Source organism: Mustelus asterias, chromosome 17 (genome assembly GCF_964213995.1).
Source record: "Mustelus asterias chromosome 17, sMusAst1.hap1.1, whole genome shotgun sequence".
NCBI lineage: Eukaryota > Metazoa > Chordata > Chondrichthyes > Carcharhiniformes > Triakidae > Mustelus > Mustelus asterias.
Window position 1 is genome coordinate 82,610,647 of NC_135817.1, and position 17,878 is coordinate 82,628,524.

At 46.2% G+C, this 17,878-nt stretch overlaps 1 protein-coding gene across 1 annotated transcript in view; it reads left to right on the top strand.

Annotated features, from left to right (window-relative positions):
* The window catches only part of ncam2a (neural cell adhesion molecule 2a), a 543,279-nt gene that overhangs the window by 460,493 nt on the left and 64,908 nt on the right, over nt 1–17,878 (top strand). Inside the window, exon 22 of the mRNA XM_078231910.1 lies at nt 2,778–2,958. Coding sequence (XP_078088036.1) covers nt 2,778–2,958 — 181 coding nt within the window. The remainder of the gene's footprint in view (nt 1–2,777; nt 2,959–17,878) is intronic.

Here is a 17,878-nt window from a genome sequence, read left to right on the forward strand (position 1 = left end):
ATCCACGCAGACACGGGGAGAACGTGCCGACTCCGCACAGACAGTGACTCAAGCCGGGAATCGAACCCAGGTTCCTGGCGCTGTGAGGCAGCAGTGCTAAACCACCGTGCCACCATGCAGTAATGCATTGGGATCTTTCCCATGTGAATTATTTGGCTGGTTTTCACATTTGCTGCTGACAATTACAATCTACATATGCGCGCCAAGGCTCTGAGGGTTTTGTCCGTACCTCGAGCACCACTTGTGTAAAAATAGAAAGGGAATCACTTATTTCTAACCTTAAAGGGGGAGGGAGAGAGTAGAAACACAGAAACAATGACCACCAATCCAACTCACCGTGTGTTTAGCCATTAATAATCCTCAAGATTCACATGCCTGATTTCCCCCTTCCCTCCCTCAGATCTATCGTTCATTATTCCTGGCTTTTTCACCCTGAGCTGTCATCTGCTCACCAGCCTAGAAATGTAAGTTGGGCAGGAAATGGCCATCAAATGACCTTAATTGGGTCAAGGGCTGGCTTCCCATCCAAGGCTTTGCTCACCACAGCGTGAAGTCACTCCGGGGTTGGTGTGGGCAAGAACCCAGAGGGAATCACGTCTGAGCAATTTTACCCTCCTCCCCACTTCTGAACCCGCCGGGGTGAATGCAAAATAATTCATTGGCTGCTTCACGTTCTGTACAAGGTTATGATTTTTAAAATTTGATCTCAGACAGAGGGTCTTTGGCAAAACCCCATCTACTGTCCATGCCTAGTTGCCCTTGAGAAAGGTGGTGGTGGGCCTTAACTGCTGCAGGCCCTGTAGGAGTGGTTGTCCTATTCCGACTCCCCGACTGAATTCAATCTGTCAAGTAAGAAATAGCAGGACACTGACCCAATCATTGAAATTGAGAAGACACATGACTTGAAAGAGAATATGGTGATGTGATGGGATTGCCACAATTTGATTTTCTGTCCCTTATCAAGGCTGCAGAGGATGGAGGTTTAGTTGAGTTGAATGCGTTGAATGTATTCAAGAGGCGGCTGGATATAGCATTTGGGGTGGATGAGGTCAAAGGTTATGGGGAGAAAGCAGGATTAGGCTATTGAGTTGGACGATCAGCCATGATCGTGATGAATAGCGGAGCAGGCCAGAAGGGTCAAATGGCCTCCTCCCTGCTCCTATCTTCTATGTTTTTATGTTTGACATATTGAGCTGTTGTCGTGCATCCAGTATATTATAGACCTTTCAACTACAGAGTGAAAATAATGGAAGGCATGGATTTTCTTTATTCATTATGGGATGTGGGAATCATTGGCTAGAGCAATTTGTTGCCACAGAAGGATGTGGAGGCCAGGTTATTGAGTATATTTGGGACAGAGATAAATAGGTTCTTGATTGGTAAAGGGATCAAAGGTTACTTCTCGAAAAAGTGAGAGGGCATGGGATCCAAGGGACTGCTGCCCTGTGGATCCAGAACTGGCTTGCCCAAAGGAGGCAGAGAGTGTGTATAGATGGGTCTTTTTCTAATTGGAGGTCGGTCACCAGTGGTGTGCCCCAGGGATCTGTTCTGGGACCCTTGCTGTTTGTCATTTTCATAAATGACCTGGATGAGGAAGTGGAGGGATGGGTTGGTAAGTTTGCCGACGACACGAAGGTTGGTGGGGTCGTGGATAGTCTGGAGGGATGTCAGAAGTTACAAAGGGACATAGATAGGATGCAAGACTGGGCGGAGAAGTGGCAGATGGACTTCAACCCAGATAAATGCGTAGTGGTCCATTTTGGCAGGTCGAATGGGATGAAGGAGTACAATATAAAGGGAAAGACTCTTAGTACGGTAGAGGATCAGAAGGACCTTGGGGTCCGGGTCCATAGGACTCTAAAATCGGCCCCGCAGGTGGAGGAGGCGGTTAAGAAGGCGTATGGTGTGCTGGCCTTTATCAATCGAGGGATTGAGTTTAGGAGTCCAGGGATAATGATGCAGCTATATAAGACCCTCGTCAGACCCCACTTGGAGTACTGTGCTCAGTTCTGGTAGCCTCATTACAGGAAGGATGTGGAAAAGATTGAAAGGGTGCAGAGGAGATTTACAAGGATGTTGCCTGGATTGAGTGGCATGCCTTATGAGGATAGGCTGAGGGAGCTCGGTCTTTTCTCCTTGGAGAGACGTAGGATGAGAGGAGACCTAATAGAGGTGTATAAGATGTTGAGAGGCATAGATCGGGTGGACTCTCAGAGGCTTTTTCCCAGGGTGGAAATGGCTGCTACGAGAGGACACAGGTTTAAGGTGCTGGGGGGTAGGTACAGGGGAAATGTTAGGGGGAAGTTTTTCACACAGAGGGTGGTGGGCGAGTGGAATCGGCTGCCATCAGTGGTGGCAGAGGCAAACTCAATAGGGTATTTTAAGAGACTCCTGGATGAGTACATGGGACTTAATAGGATGGAGGGTTATAGGTAGGCCTAGAAGGTAGGGATATGTTCGGCACAACTTGTGGGGCCGAAGGGCCTGTTTTGTGCTGTAGTTTTCTATGTTTCTATGTTACGGGGAAAAGGTGGGAGAATGGGGTTGAGAAACTTATCAGCCATGATTGGGCCTCGAACAGACTCGATGGGCCGAATGGCCTAATTCTGCTCTTATTTGTTATGATCATATGGACTAAATTATATAAGTAGATTTAAGAGGAAGCTGCACAAATGTTGACAAAAGGAAGGAATGGAAGGATTTATTGATACATTTTGATAAAGCAAATGAATTGCTTGTTTGAGCTTTAATCCTTACAAATATTTATCTGCCCACAGAAAGACAAGGAAGAGGAATGGATGCAGAAGATAGCACAGGGAAGCAAGGACTCCATCATCTTGGACCAACTCCAATGGGACATGCGGTATGAAGTGCAGATCACAGCTGTTAACAAGTTGGGCTCCTCCGAGCCGACCTTTTACGAGTTCACCATGCCTCCAAAGCCCAACACCATCGCCAGTAAGTCACATCTTCTGATCAACAGTTAAAAGAGATTGACATAGATGAGCATAACTGGTGTCAATTAACCTCACTGAATGAAGGCCATTGAGGGCACAGTCTTGATAAGCAGGTGTGAGAACCGTGGATTGGCCTAACATATCAATGTCTGGTCAGAATTTATCTGCATGTCTGAATGCCGAATACATGTTCTTGGCCGGCGAGGTTCGCTGTGGAGTTAAAAAGTTGCCTCATTTAACCTAAGGAGAATTGGTTTACCTTGAAATTAAAATTCTCAACCCTTGTTCTCAAAATTCCCTTCCTAGCCTTAACCCCCACCCCACCCACTTCACTATTGGTGGCCATACTTTGAGGTGCCTGTGTCCTAAGCTTGGCACGGCACGGTGGTACAGTGGCTAGCACTGCTGCTTCACAGCGCCAGGGACCCGAGTTCGATTCCTGGCTTGGGTCACTGTCTGTGTGGAATCTTCACGTTCTTCCCGTGTCTGTGTGGGTTTCCTCTGGATGCTCTGGTTTCCTCCCACAGTCCAAAGATGTGCGGGTTAAAAGTTAAAATTAAAGTTTATTTATTAGTCACAAATAAGGCTTACATTAACACTGCAATAAAGTTCATGTGAAATTCTCCTCGTGGCCATACTTCTGCGCTTGTTCATCTTTCGGACTGTGGGAGGAAACCAGAGCCACCGGCTGAAACCCACACAGACATGGAGAGAACATGTAAACTCCACGCGGACAGTGACCCAAGCCAGGAATCGAACCGGGGCCCCTGGTGCTGTGAGACAGCAGTGCTAACCACTGTGCCACCGTGCTGCCCTATGTGGGGGTTATGGGAATAGAGCCTGTGTGGGATTGTGGTCGGTACAGACTCGATGGACCGATTGGCCTCTTTCTGCACTGTAGGGATTCTACGATTCTATGATGATTCGAATTACTGTCTGTTTCTGTGCTCTCCCGGCATTTCTCCACCTCTGCCTCCCTCTCCCCTCCTCACTGTTCTTTCTCCCTCAGTTTCTCTTCTGCCCCCTTCCTCTCGTCCCCTCTCCCTGCGCATCTTGCTCAGGGCAAAAAAGCTGTGTTATGTAGTGCAGGAACGGCAAGTTTCAACCCTTTACCACACTGTTGCACAGTGAACGCAAAGTCTGGTGAGAATGAGTGGAAAATGGCACAAAAGTGGCTTAACAAAATTCCCAATTACAACAGGCTTTTATCTTCTCAGAACTACAGTACATTTTTTTTGAAAGGACATCTATCCGCAGAGATTATAGAATGTTTTTAAAAAAACTAATTTAAATGTACTTTCAAAACCTCGCTCCTTAAATGGAAAACCTTAAGAAGATGACATTCTCTGAATAAAGTGGTTTCATCGGCAGATTCCAAGCCTGTGGCATGCGGTGAGCACTTTGGGTTTGGAATTATTGAAAGAAGAGAATGCACAAAACTTAATTTCTCTGCATTTTTTTCCCCCCTCATGGTTACTTTTAAGGATGTTCTAAAGAGGCCAGAGTGCATTATCTGGTTGAAGAGTGTGGCTTTCAGGTCAAATTAGCTTCATCAGAAAGCAAAATGATGCGCACTTGTGTAAATGCATTTAGTTATGAAAACGCAGAATGTATTTGATCAAAACTAAAAGCTTTGTGCATAGCCGGCAGCACTCCCAGCACACACACACTCTTACAGCTCTTAGCTCATGTTAGCTTAGAGCTTTCATTATTGAAATAGTTAGTCCCTCTTATTATCTCATCGTTTCTTCAAAAATATTTTTTTCCACAGATTAATTTTTTAAGCACATCAAAGGAAAAAAAGGATTTGCATTTGATGCAGTAATTTTCATGACCTCCAGACAGTCCAAGGACCTTTACGAACAATTTGAATACTTGTTGCAGTGTGTCGCTGATGTAGGAGACATGGCGACCAATTTGCACATGACAACCTCACGCTGACAGCAATAATTGACAGACTGTTTGATGTCTGTTGAGGGATTATTAAGGACAATGGAGACAATTCCTTCACTGTCTGCAAAATAATGTTAAGACATCTTTCAGGTCCTGCTAGGTGGGCCTCCAGTTTGATGTCTCATAAAGTAGACTGAATGAGTAGACTGGGACTATACTCATTGGAATTCAGAAGAATGAGGGGAGATCTTATGAAAACATATAAGATTATAAAGGGAATAGATAAGATAGAAGTAGGGAGGTTGTTTCCACTGGCGGGTGAAACTAGAACTAGGGGGCATGGCTTCAAAATAAAGGGGTACAGATTTAGGACTGAGTTGAGGAGGAACTTCTTCACCCAAAGGGTTGTGAATCTGTGGAATTCCCTGCCCAGTGAAGCAGTTGAGGCTCCCTCATTGAATGTTTTTAAGGCAAGGATAGATACGTTTTGCAACAGTAAAGGAATGGGAATGGAGGGATACAAAAGAGTGGTCTAGTTTGGACCAGGGAGCGGCGCGGGCTAATTGTTCTTTGTTCCTCATTTCAAGGCTTCATTCTATGATCATCTTGCTGGTGCCAGTACAGAGCGAGACTGCGGATAGTTGGGAACCTGTCTCGGGGGCAGGGAATTCAGATGGTGTTCATAAAGCAGAAGTGGAAATGAATAGGGTTGGGACTCCTGGACTCGTTTCGATCGCCTCAGGGGGTCGGAGAGGAATTTCCCAGATTTTTTTTCCGCATATTGGCCCTGGGGTTTTCACTCTGGGTTTTCGCCTCTCCCTGGAGATCACATGGTCTGGAATGGGGGGGTGGGGGTGAGTTAATAGGTTGTGATGAACAAAGCATCGTAGCTGTGAGGGACAGCTCGGTGGATAGGATATTAGGATGTAGATAGGCTGGAAAATTGGGCGGGGATCCTGGATTCAGGATTCAATCCTGGACCGGGGAGCGGCGCGGGCTTGGAGGGCCGAAGGGCCTGTTCCTGTGCTGTATTGTTCTTTGTTCTTTGTTCTTGAATTAAGGGTTATGGTGAACGGGCGGGTAAGTGGAGCTGAGTCCATGAAAAGATCAGCCATGATCTTATTGAATGGTGGAGCAGGCTCGAGGGGCCAGATGGCCTACTCCTGCTCCTAGTTCTTATGTTCTTATTTAAAATACAGCACCTTCAACAGTACGGCATTCCTTCAGCATTGCATTGTGTGTGTCAGCCTACTAGTTTAAGGCTCAAGCGGGGCTTGAATTCAAAGTCTTCTGATACAGAAGCAAAAATGCTACCCACTGAGCTACAGTTGGCACTAATATAGTATGAAGTGTATTATAATGGAGGGCGCAATCTCACAACCTCGTCCCGCCTGACTTTCGACATGGCAAGTTTGTAAGTTTGGGCGAGAGGCGAAAAGCAAGAAACATGCCCGGTTTGTCACCTCCCCCGATTATACCAGGCCTGTTTAGCATGACGTTAATCTGTCCTGAATACTATCATCCGGGCTCACTTGTCTTAACCAGCTCACCGATTGAGGTTCTCACCAGCAAGAATCACAACCGGCTTCTGGCGGAGACCAGACATGATGGCCTCACCAGGAATGCGGGGGGTGGGGGGTGGATTGGAGGCCATTGAAGCCCTCCTAAGTGGTCAGGGGCAGTGCCCATGGAGCAGTGTCAGCCTGGCGCTACCCACCTGGCACCATGGCAGTGCCCATAACTGTGCCAGGAGCAGGGCCACGGGGGTGAAGCTTGAGTGGAGATGGAGCCTGTGGGGGTGGACCTATGATGGGGGGAGGGAATAGGAGCTCCACAGGGATGGAAGGGAGAGAAGGGAACTCTGCACGGGTGGCGCTTGGGGTGGGAGGGAGGGAAGGGAACTTTGCAAGGGTGGTGATTGGGGTGGGAGGAGGGAACCGTGCAGATGGGACAATCTGCAGTGGGGGTCATGGGGCTGGTTGGGGGATGAGGTCTGATGTCCGTGGAGTGGGTGAGAGAGGGGGGACGGCATGAGAACTCTGGGAGATCAGAGCGCCTGTGCAACGGTGCCCCAAGAGCTCAGCAGCCGGCTTCGCTGGCGCGCTCAGGCTTTGCTGGGAATCGCATCCTGGCACTTTCTTTTTTGTACTAAGTGCCATAAGATTGTGACCCGCACGCAGCTTGTAGGAAAAAAAAGCAACGCCATTCTCTGCTGCTTTCTTGCTCATTCGCCGTGTAGAATTTTTTTTCGAAAGATCGTGCCCAGAGTGTTATAATGAGGGGTGTGTGTCAAGTTAGTTCACGTGACGGTGAAATGTTTGCCGGAATTTCCTGGTTATTGTACATCTCACCTATCTAACTATCTATTCCTGTTTTAAAGGATTAGCGAATATTCAATTACCTTATTGATGTGACACTCTCTTACATGAGACTCAAAGCCATTTCATTCACAGTTGAGAATTGAGGAAATATATATTAAACTTCGCTTCCCAAATATTGCAAAAATATAAGTTTTTTTCTTATTATCATTGCAGTTTTTTAATCATTAGCCTACCAGTTAATGGCTGGATTCCAGCTGCAAACCATCTGTTAAATAAGCCTTGTGGTTAACCATGCAATGCCAGGTTTCGCATTGTAATCATAATGAGTGTCAGCTGCTATAATTGAGTATAATATTATCACTGGAAGATGTATTAGGCACATCCATGCAACATAACTTGCCAACTGAAAACCGACATTTCCACAGACTGATCTGAAAGGAAATAATTTATCTGTGTCTCAGTGTCTCAGTCTCTCTCTACTTTTCTCGACATATTTCCCTCTCTTTGTCTCTTGTCCCTCTGCAACCCTCTCTCTGCCTGTTTCCTTTCTGTCTCCCTGATGCGCGATAAATCACACGGGAGGCTGGATGTACCCGGGAAATAAAGGCTTGTATTACCAACAATAACGGAGCTACTATATACAATATACAATCCCAGACTAAAGGGTCACCAGGCAGAGCAGTGACCTTTATACCTCTCCCGGAAGGCGGAGCCAACTGGAGTGTACCATAGGACTATATTAACAGGTAGAACAGCCCAACCCTAACCCCAACAGTAACATATCTACAGACTCATAGTGCTGGCCAAACCATGGCTCAGCACTCCTGGTGGTAACCAACAATGGTTCACCACACTCCCCTACTCGCGTTCTCTTTCCTTCGCGTTCTTTCTTAGGATCATGGCATCCCTACAGTGTAGAGGGAGGACATTCGGCCCATTGAGCTGCACTGACAACAATCTCACCCAGACCCTATGCCCATAACCCTACATGTTTACCCTACTAATTCCCCTGACACTAAAAGGCAATTTAGCCTGACCGGTGAAATCCGCCCGCAATCTTTGGACTGTGGGAGGAAACTGGAGCACCCGGAGGAAACCCATGCAGACATGGGGAGAATGTGCAAATTCCACAGACAGTCACCCAAAGCTGGAATTCAACCCTTGTCCCTGGCGCTGTGAGGCAGTCGTGCTAACCACTGTGCCACTGTGCTGTCTTTCTTACTCTCCCTCTTTTCCTCTAGTTTGTTTTTGTTTCTTGCTCCCTTTTCCTCATCACCTCTGTCTCTCTCCCTCTATTCCCTGTGTTTCTTTCTCTCTTTCTTGCTCTCTGTACCCCTTCTCCCGCATTCTCTCTCCTCCTCTCTCCTTCGCCTCCACTGTTGATCACAAAGCAATGTGCATCTGACAAATTTACCCTTGATCAACAATGTTTCTTTTTAAAATATAAAGTCTCTTTGTCTCACTTGTTGGACCTTGGAGGACAGTCTAGGGCTGGAGCTGAGTACCGTGCACTACTGAGCAACTTGTACATGAATACAAAACATCAGGAAGAAGGATGTTATCCTAAATTTTTCACCTCCTTAACCTGAGGGCCCTGAGACACCTTGGCGTAGAGGAACCGCGGATGTTAACCATCTCTTTGGTTTAACTTATTATTGGGTATGCAGCTAGAGTTGCTGAGAAAGCAATCTTTCTCCAGCCCCCCCCTCTGTACTTCTGCAAAAGATGTCATCCCCTCGGTTTAATCCTGGCTTTCAGTCATATTGCATTGTCCTCACAGCCCATAATCTCATCACCATTTACAAACAAAACCCAAGACCCCCTCCCCTTCCATTTAAAACTGAGATGCGTAGAAATTTCTTCTTGCAGAGGGGGTTGTGAGGGGGTGAGGGTGGGGGGAGGGGGGGTGGGGGGGAGTGGGGGTATAAATCCCTGGAATTCTCTGCCCCAAAGGGTGATGCGGGCTGGATCATTAGAAGTATTTAAAGTGGAGATGGGTAAATATTTGACAGATCAAGGAATAGAGGGTTCAGGGGAAATGACACAGAAAAGGAGCTGAGGCCAGCATAGATCAGCCATGATGGTATTTAATGGTGGGGTGGGCTCAAAGGGCCTGGTGGCCTCCTCCTGCTTCTTTTCCTTGTGTTCCTGTCTTCCTGCATGCCCAGAATTACCCCAGTGTAATTTTAATGGTGGTGGTGACCCATTTGTGTTAAAACCACACAAGTGGGAAAACTTAGTAGGCCATGTTTCAGACTGATGTACGCGCACTAACCAGCTACCAACTCTTCCTGCCAACCCTGATCAAGTTCAATTGATTTGCCAAATACAATCCCAGCCCTCAACATTGTACTGATTGTCCAAGCCCTCGCTAACAATTACACACGGATTTATCATCCTCAGCTCACAATCGCCGTGGATTTCTGCCCTGAACCCGAGGCTGCAAGGACCACTTGACACTTCAACCTCATACAAAATGAAATATACCATTACCCTCCCAACTAATGATAACAACAGAAATGCCGCATTTATGCCCCATCTTTTTATTATTCATTCATGAATCATGGACATCATCTGGCCAGCATTTATTGCCCATCCCGAGTTGCCCTTTCAGAGGGCAGTTGAGAGTCAACCACATTGCTGTGGCTCTGGAGTCACATGCAGGCCAGACCAGTTAAGGATGGCAGATTTCCTTCCCTAAAGGACATTAGTGAACCAGATGGGTTTTTTCCAACAATCGACAATGGTTTCATGTTCATCGGTAGATTCTTAATTCGAAACATAAACAGAAAGTGCTGGAAAACGTCAGCAGGTCTGACAGCGTCTGTGGAGAGGGAATAGAGCCAATGTTTTGCGTCTGATCAAAACATTGGTGCTATTCTATCTTCACAGATGCTGTCAGACCTGCTGAGATTTCCCATTTTTGTTTCAGATTCCAGCATCCGCAGTGTTTTGCTTTTATCTTAATTCCAGATTTTTAAAAATTGAATTCAAATTCCATCACCTGCTGTGACAGGATTCGAACCTGGGTCCCTAGAATATTAAACCAGTTGCTGGATAGTCTAGCAGTGATACCATGAGGCCATCGCCTGCCCTAAAAAATATTGTGCAACCAATAATGTACCCTGAGGAATTATTGCTGTTTTAGTTGAAAACGAGAGATTGGAGAACAGCTCTAAGAAACATTACAGGTCCTTGAATTCAGCAGATTTATTCGGAAATGTGCCCTTGAAACATCAGATCAAACAGCAAGACTGAAAAAGTAATGTACGTCTGTATCACCTCTTGTACTGAAACACCTCAAAGAGCTTGATATAATGGATTATATTTTGAAGGACAGTAACTATTGTGTAGGCAAACACAGCAGCTATTCTGTGCCAGTAATACCCAACAATGTCCAATAGGAGGTGAAAAAAAGCAAAATACTGCAGCTGTTGGAATCTGATACAACAACAGAAAAAGCTGGAAAATCTCAGCAGGTCTGACAGCATCTGTGGAGTGAGGAACAGAACTGGAATTCCACTGGAATTCTACCATAGAAATCGGAGTGGGCGAGAGGCGGACAATGGGAAGGCCTGATGACCTCGGGCGGGATTTTCTGGTCTCGGGTTGAGGGAGGCCATAAAATCCCACTGATCAACTTATGAGTCATTCAGACTCGAAACGTTGGCACAGATGCTGTCAGACCTGCTGAAGTTTTCCAGCATTTTCTGATAAGAAGATAATATTCTTGAGCTGAATGATATCAGAGTTCCCTCACGCTATTCTTACTGTCAACTTTTACAATTAGAGCAACTACTTGTGGGCTTCCATTTCATCTACCTGCCTTTTCCTAAGTTCATTATTATAGAATCCCTGGAGTGCAGAAGGAGGCCATTCAGCTCATTGAGTCTGCACCGACTCATACCCAGCCTTTCCCCTTTAACCCCACGCTAATCTTAATACTTTGGGACACTAAGAGGCAATTTAACATGGCCAATCTACCTAACCTGCACATCTTTGGATTGTGGGAGTAAATCGGAGCACCCGGAGGAAACTCACTCAGACACGGGGACAATGTGCAGACTCCGCGCAGTCACCCAAGGCCGGAATTGAACCCGGGTCCCTGGCCCTGTGAGGCAGCAGTGCTAAGCCTGGTGACACCACACCACCCCTAAATACAGTTTAGCCACACTTCAGTTGGGCTGTATTGCAAGATTATGGGTTCAAGTCCCACGCCAGGACTTGTATGTAAAAACCCAGGCTGATGCACTAGTGCAATGCTGAGGGAGTACTGTGCAGGCCTTTGGGTTTAATTCTAAACTGAGGCCCCCACTCAGAAAAGATTGAAGATTCTTTGCAACTGTCCTGGAGAAGAGGAAGTGAAGTATTCCTAGTGTCCTGGTCAATATTTATTCCTCAATCAGCATCACACAATAGCAGATCACCTGGTGTCTGTAGAAGCTTGCTGTATGGATTTTGGCAATCGCATTTCCTTCTATTCCACAGTGACTACACTCCATGAGTGTTCCACTGGCATGATTGTCTGCTGGTTGCAAAAGACGCTACATGAATGCAAGACTTTTTTTCCCACAAGTTTCCAGTAACTGATGGTTCTTTGGCTTATCTATAAAATGATGTGGAGGTGCCGGCGTTGGACTGGGGTAAACACAGTAAGAGTTATCTATAAAACACATTGACCAATTCAAGGGGCGGCACGGTGGCACAGTGGTTAGCACTGCTGCCTCACAGTGCCAGGGACCCCAGTTCTATTCCCGGCTTGGATCATTGTCTGTGCGGAGTTTGCACATTCTCCCCATGTCTGCATGGGTTTCCTACGGGTGCTCCAGCTTCCTTCCACAGTCCAAAGATGTGCAGGTTAGGTGCATTGACCACGCTAAATTGACCCTTAGTGTACTTGAACAGGTGCTGGAGTGTGGCAACCAGGGGATTTTCACAGTAACTTAATTACAGTGTAAGTAACTATTAGTCACAAGTAAGCCTACTTGTGACTAATAAATAAACTTTGCTCTTTGCTTTACATTTGTCTTCCTTTGCATCGTGCCGAATGAAATATTGGCCGGAATTCTCCGATCTCGCCCGTGGCTGTGCCGATTTGACTCACTGCAAACACATCTGTCCTTGCCAGCAGTGGTAGCAGGGAATGGGAGATGGGACAATTGCGACCATTCTCCTCCTAAGAGTTACACTGACCAAATATTTGGCTTACATTGCAGGTTTCTGGGTATTTGATGCCCACCTTTACCGTAATCCCTAGTCCTTCTGGGGAGTGTGGAGTCAGAGGATCACATGTTCTTCTCAATTTCCTCTGTTGTCAAGTATATAATGTCCATAATAACCTTTTAAGGAGATAAGACTGAAGGGTTCAACTGATACTTTGTCTTCTCTTTTCATTTAGATTTGTGCATTTTGGTGTTTTTTTTTGTTTTTCCAAATTAACCAAAAACGTGGGCAATGATAGTTGCCTGGTGCATTCCCCATGTCAATGCTTTGACCATCAGAGTGGACTTGGCAACCAATCAGCACCTTTTTCCTCAGACAGTGTAAATTGTTGCTCCCTTTGAAATGTGGAACTTTCGCATCTGTCCTGATGAGTGCAAAATGAAAAGCTTCGGCAGCATGTCTACTCATGGGGCAGAGTCCCGCCCAGCAGGGGAATCATAGTGGATGGGGCAGGCCATGCAAAGGTCCATTGACCCTGGATGGAATTTTCCCAGCTTGGGGCGAATGCAGCCAGAAAATCCTGCCCATAGAATCTTGCTCTGTGCTGTCGACATAATGGCAGTTCATGTACTTGAAAGTAATTGCGGAGGCACGGTGGCACAGTGGTTAGCACTGCTGCCTCACAGCGCCAGGGACCCGGGTTCGATTCCCGGCTTGGGTCACTGTCTGTGTGGAGTTTGCACAATCTCCCCGTGTCTGCGTGGGTTTCCTCCGGGTGCTCCAGTTTCCTCCCACAGTCTAAAAGACGTGCTAGTTTGGTGCATTGACTCGGAGTGTGCCGACTTGGGGAACTTCACAGTAACCCCATTGCAGTGTTAATGTAAACCTTGTTTGTGACTAATAAATAAACTTTAATTGATTGTACTGTTCTCAAACACTTTTTTTTTAAAGATACCGTGATCCTTTAACACGACCAATACGTTTCCCCAAATCTGTGTTCCAGTCTTTTAAAGAATCTGACTGAGGTTCTTCATATTTGTACTCGACAGTCCAAGATTTAATTCCACCTATTAAATTAATTAGCGGCAAATCACAGGTTAGGAAGCATGGAAGTGGAAGATGTCACCCTGATATCAAATGAGATTTGTGGGGATAGTGAGTTCACTGGCATTAGAAAGGGAAAACTCAATTAAAGATTTTGGTGTGATAGTTAGTCAGCAGAAGAGTCTGGCAATTGAATTATTTCTCCAAACACTTTCTGAATAGCCAGTTGAGCGTTGAAATATTTATTGCAGCTCTCTTTTTTTTTTGCTTTCATAATTCAGACACATATGTAGTGTGTTAACGCAGCATATTGCAATAAATCATTTAGGGATTATGGTGCTTGACTAGTGCAGATGGTGTGTCAGAAAGTGTTTAAATATACCAGGTTGCCCGTTGCTAACCAACCAGAACATGCATTCATTTTGAGCAGCCTATCTGGTGCAGTCAGTGAAGGCTAATATTTCTCAGCAGAATGCGTCGGGATGCGAGTAGTTTGAAGGCATTATTAAAGTGGAAATTATGAGGAGAATGTGATTATCGGTCTGGAGGCTTGATAATAATTTTAAACTGTTTCAACTCGATCCACATAATTGCGCGTGTAAGTGGCGATCAGCGAGCACCTTTTGTTCACCCGCTGACATTAAAGCCCAGTCGTTCGTTTTCCAGTCTGACATGTTTAGGATTTTAAATATTGGCTGGTGTTTTCCATCCTGGTTCCCGGCTGGGATTCTCCGGTGCCGCTGAAAGTGAATGGAGTTTTGGCTGGGATGCCAAATTTTCCATTCTCGCTCATAGAATCCTGACAGTGCAGAAGGAGGCCATTCGGCCCATCGAGTCTGCACCAACCACAATCCCACCCAGGCCCTATCCCCATAACCCCATGCATTTACCCTACTAGTCCCCCTGACAGGGACAATTTATCATGGCCATTCTACCTAATCTACACTCTTTGTACAATAAGGGGCAATTTAGCATGGTCAATCCACCTAATCTACACTCTTTGTACACTAAGGGGCAATTTAGCATGGCCAATCAACCTAACCCACACATCTTTCGACTGTCAGAGGAAAATCACGCAGACACGGGGAGAACATGCAAACTCCACATAGACAGTCACCCAAAGCCAGAATTGAACCCCGGATCCCTGGCACTGTGAGGCAGCAGCGCTAACCGCAGTGCCATCGTGTCACCCTATCGGGTCCCGTCACGGACGAGAATGGATAATCCCACCCATGGTTTCAGACTGATCACAGTGAGACTCAGCTCAGAGTCAAACCAAAGACTTTGGTTATAAGTAGAAAGGGGTACCAACCTCTCATGTGCTGTCAACTAGTTCCAGTTCAAAAAGCCTTGCAAACGAAACATGATGAGAGAAGTTAACACATTAAAACATTCTGCTGAAGAGGAATGTCCAGTACCAATGAGGTCCCACCTGTGAATGACATGGAAGAGGTAAAGTACTGACATCAAATAAATATATATTTGTTTATTCATTCGTGGGACATGGGCATCGCTGGTTGGCCAGCATTTATTGCCCATCCCTAGTTGCCTTTGAGAAGGTGGTGATGAGCTGCCTTTTGAACCGCTGCAGTCCATATTCTGTGGGTTGACCCACAATGCTGTTAAGGAGGGAATTCCAGGCTTTTGACCCAGTGAACAGCGATATATTTCCAAGTCAGGATGGTGAGTGGCTTGGAGGGGACCTTGTGTGGGTGGTGTTCCCATTTATCTGTTGCCCTTGTCCTTTGAGATGGAAGTGGTCATGGGTTTGGAAGGAGCTGTCTCAGGATCTTTGGTGAATTGCTGCAGTGCATCTTGTAGATAGTACACACTGCTGCTACTGAGCGTCGGTGGTGGAGGAATTGAATGTTTGTAGATGTGGTGCCAATCAAGCGGGCTGCTTTGTCCTGGATGGTGTCAAGCTGCTTGAGTGTTGTTGGAACTGCAGCCATCCAGATAAGTGGAGACTATTCCATCACACTCCTGATTTGTGGCTTGTAGATGATGGACAGGCTTTGGGGAGTCAGGAGATGAATTACTCGTCACAGTATTCCTAGCCTCTGACCTGCTCTTGTGGATACTGTGTTTATGTGGTGAGTCCAGTTGAGTTTCTGGTAACCCCAAGGATGTTGATAGCGGGGGATTCAGTGATGGTTACACCATTGCACGTTAAGGGGTGGTAGTTAGAGTGTCTCTTATTGGTGATGTTCATTGCCTGGCATTTGTGTGGCTTGAATGTTATTTGCCAATTGTCAGCCCAAGCCTGGATATTGTCCAGATCTTGTTGCATTTGAACATGGACCCCTTCAGTATCTGAGGAGTCGTGAATGGTGCTGAACATTGTGCAATCATTGGCGAACATTTCCACTTCTGACCTAATGACAGAGGGAAGTTTATTGATGAAGTAGCTGAAGATGATTGGGCCTAGGACACTATCCTGAGGGACTCCTGCAGTGATGTCCTGGAGCTGAGATGACTGACTCTCCACAACTACAATCATCTTCCTATGTACCAGGTATGACTCCAACCAGCGGAGAGTTTGCCCCCTGATACCCATTGATTCCAGTTTCACTAGGGCTCCTTGATGTCACACTCGGTTGAAAGGATCTTTTGGTGAGTGTAGTGCTGAGGCTATCAGTGTTTACTGGTGTTATTGAAAAGTATTATGGGGGTCAGTAACCTCCAGTATGCACAGATACACAGCTAAATACACAAGTCAGGAAGTTGCACTGCTCCTCTAGTGGCTTTGCTCCTACTGTACCTCACCAAGACACGTGGCATTCAAATGTATAGAAGGCCTTGAAGGTTTGATAATTACTTGTTAGATACTCACTGAACAACGGGAAAGGTTAGGGCTTGACCATTCAAGTAGTAAGTAAATTAATTACTCTCAACAGTCCTGTGTCTTGTGGGTTTCCTCCAAGTGCTCTGGTTTCCTCCCACAGTCCAAAGATGTGCAGGTTAGGTGCATTTGCATGCTAAATTGCACCTTAATGTCCTGGGATGCGTAGGTTTGAGGGATTAGCAGGGTAAATGTGTGGGGTTATGGGGATAGGGCCTATGGTATTGTTGTTGGTTCAGACTCAATGATCCAAATGGCCTCCTCCACAGGGATTCTATGATTCTAATAACCTTCCTGGAACTGAAAGTTTCATTTCTTCAGATTTTTAAAAATGTTGAAGATCTTAAACAATTAATATAAAGATATTTTTTCTCTCTTTCTTTCTTTCTTTCTTTCTTTCTTTCTTTCTTTCTTTCTTTCTTTCTTTCTTTCTAGCAATCTAGCCATCTATCCATCTATCCATCTATCTATCTATCTATCTATCTATCTATCTATCTATCTATCTATCTATCTATCTATCTATCTATCTATATATATCTATCTATCTGTCTATTTGTCTATCTATCTATCTATCTATCTATCTATCTATCTATCTATCTATCTATCTATCTATCTATCTATCTATCTATCTATCTATCTATCTCTCTGTCTGTCTAATTGTCCATCTGTCTGTCTGTCTGTCTATCTATCTATCTATCTATCTATCTATCTATCTATCTATCTATCTATCTATCTATCTATCTATCTATCTATCTCCTAATCCCATCTTTCTCACTCTCTCTGTTTCACTTTCTGTACATGATTTCACATTAAATTATATCCTGATTTATCGTTCCTGGTTTAGACTTTGCGTGCCTCAGTGAAGATTCTTCAAGCTGATTGCAGTTGAGGATCATGCAGCCCAAGGCTTACATCCTCAGGTCAGGTTCACAGAGTTGGGACCTTCCCTAGCTCAGCAAACCCAGACATTAAAAAAAGGCCGCCCCGCAGGTCAGATTTTTGATCAGAAGGAGGCAGGCTGAAAGAGCAGTCGGGATGGACGATGCCGGAATGAATGCAGAGGCTGCTGGGTGTGGAGGCAGGCTGGGTGTGGAGGCAGGCTGGGTGTGGAGGCAGGCTGGGTGTGGAGGCAGGCTGGGTGCGGAGGCAGGCTGGGTGTGGAGGCAGGCTGGGTGTGGAGGCAGGCTGGGTGTGGAGGCAGGCTGGGTGTGGAGGCAGGCTGGGTGCGGAGGCAGGCTGGGTGCGGAGGCAGGCTGGGTGCGGAGGCAGGCTGGGTGCGGAGGCAGGCTGGGTGTGGAGGCAGGCTGGGCGTGGAGGCAGGCTGGGTGCGGAGGCAGGCTGGGTGTGGAGGCAGGCTGGGTGTGGAGGCAGGCTGGGCGTGGAGGCAGGCTGGGCGTGGAGGCAGGCTGGGTGCGGAGGCAGGCTGGGTGTGGAGGCAGGCTGGGTGTGGAGGCAGGCTGGGGGCGAGGCCTATTTCTGTGCTCCGGTTCTATGTTCACATCATTAAAAATATATATTCCTTTTGAAAGTTAAAATATTAAACTGTCTTCCATTTTGAGACAGTGCATTCTAGATCATAACGACCTGTCAAAGAGGAACATAGGAATGTACTGGATAAGACAGGACTATATATAGGCTATACTGGACCTAGTACTGGG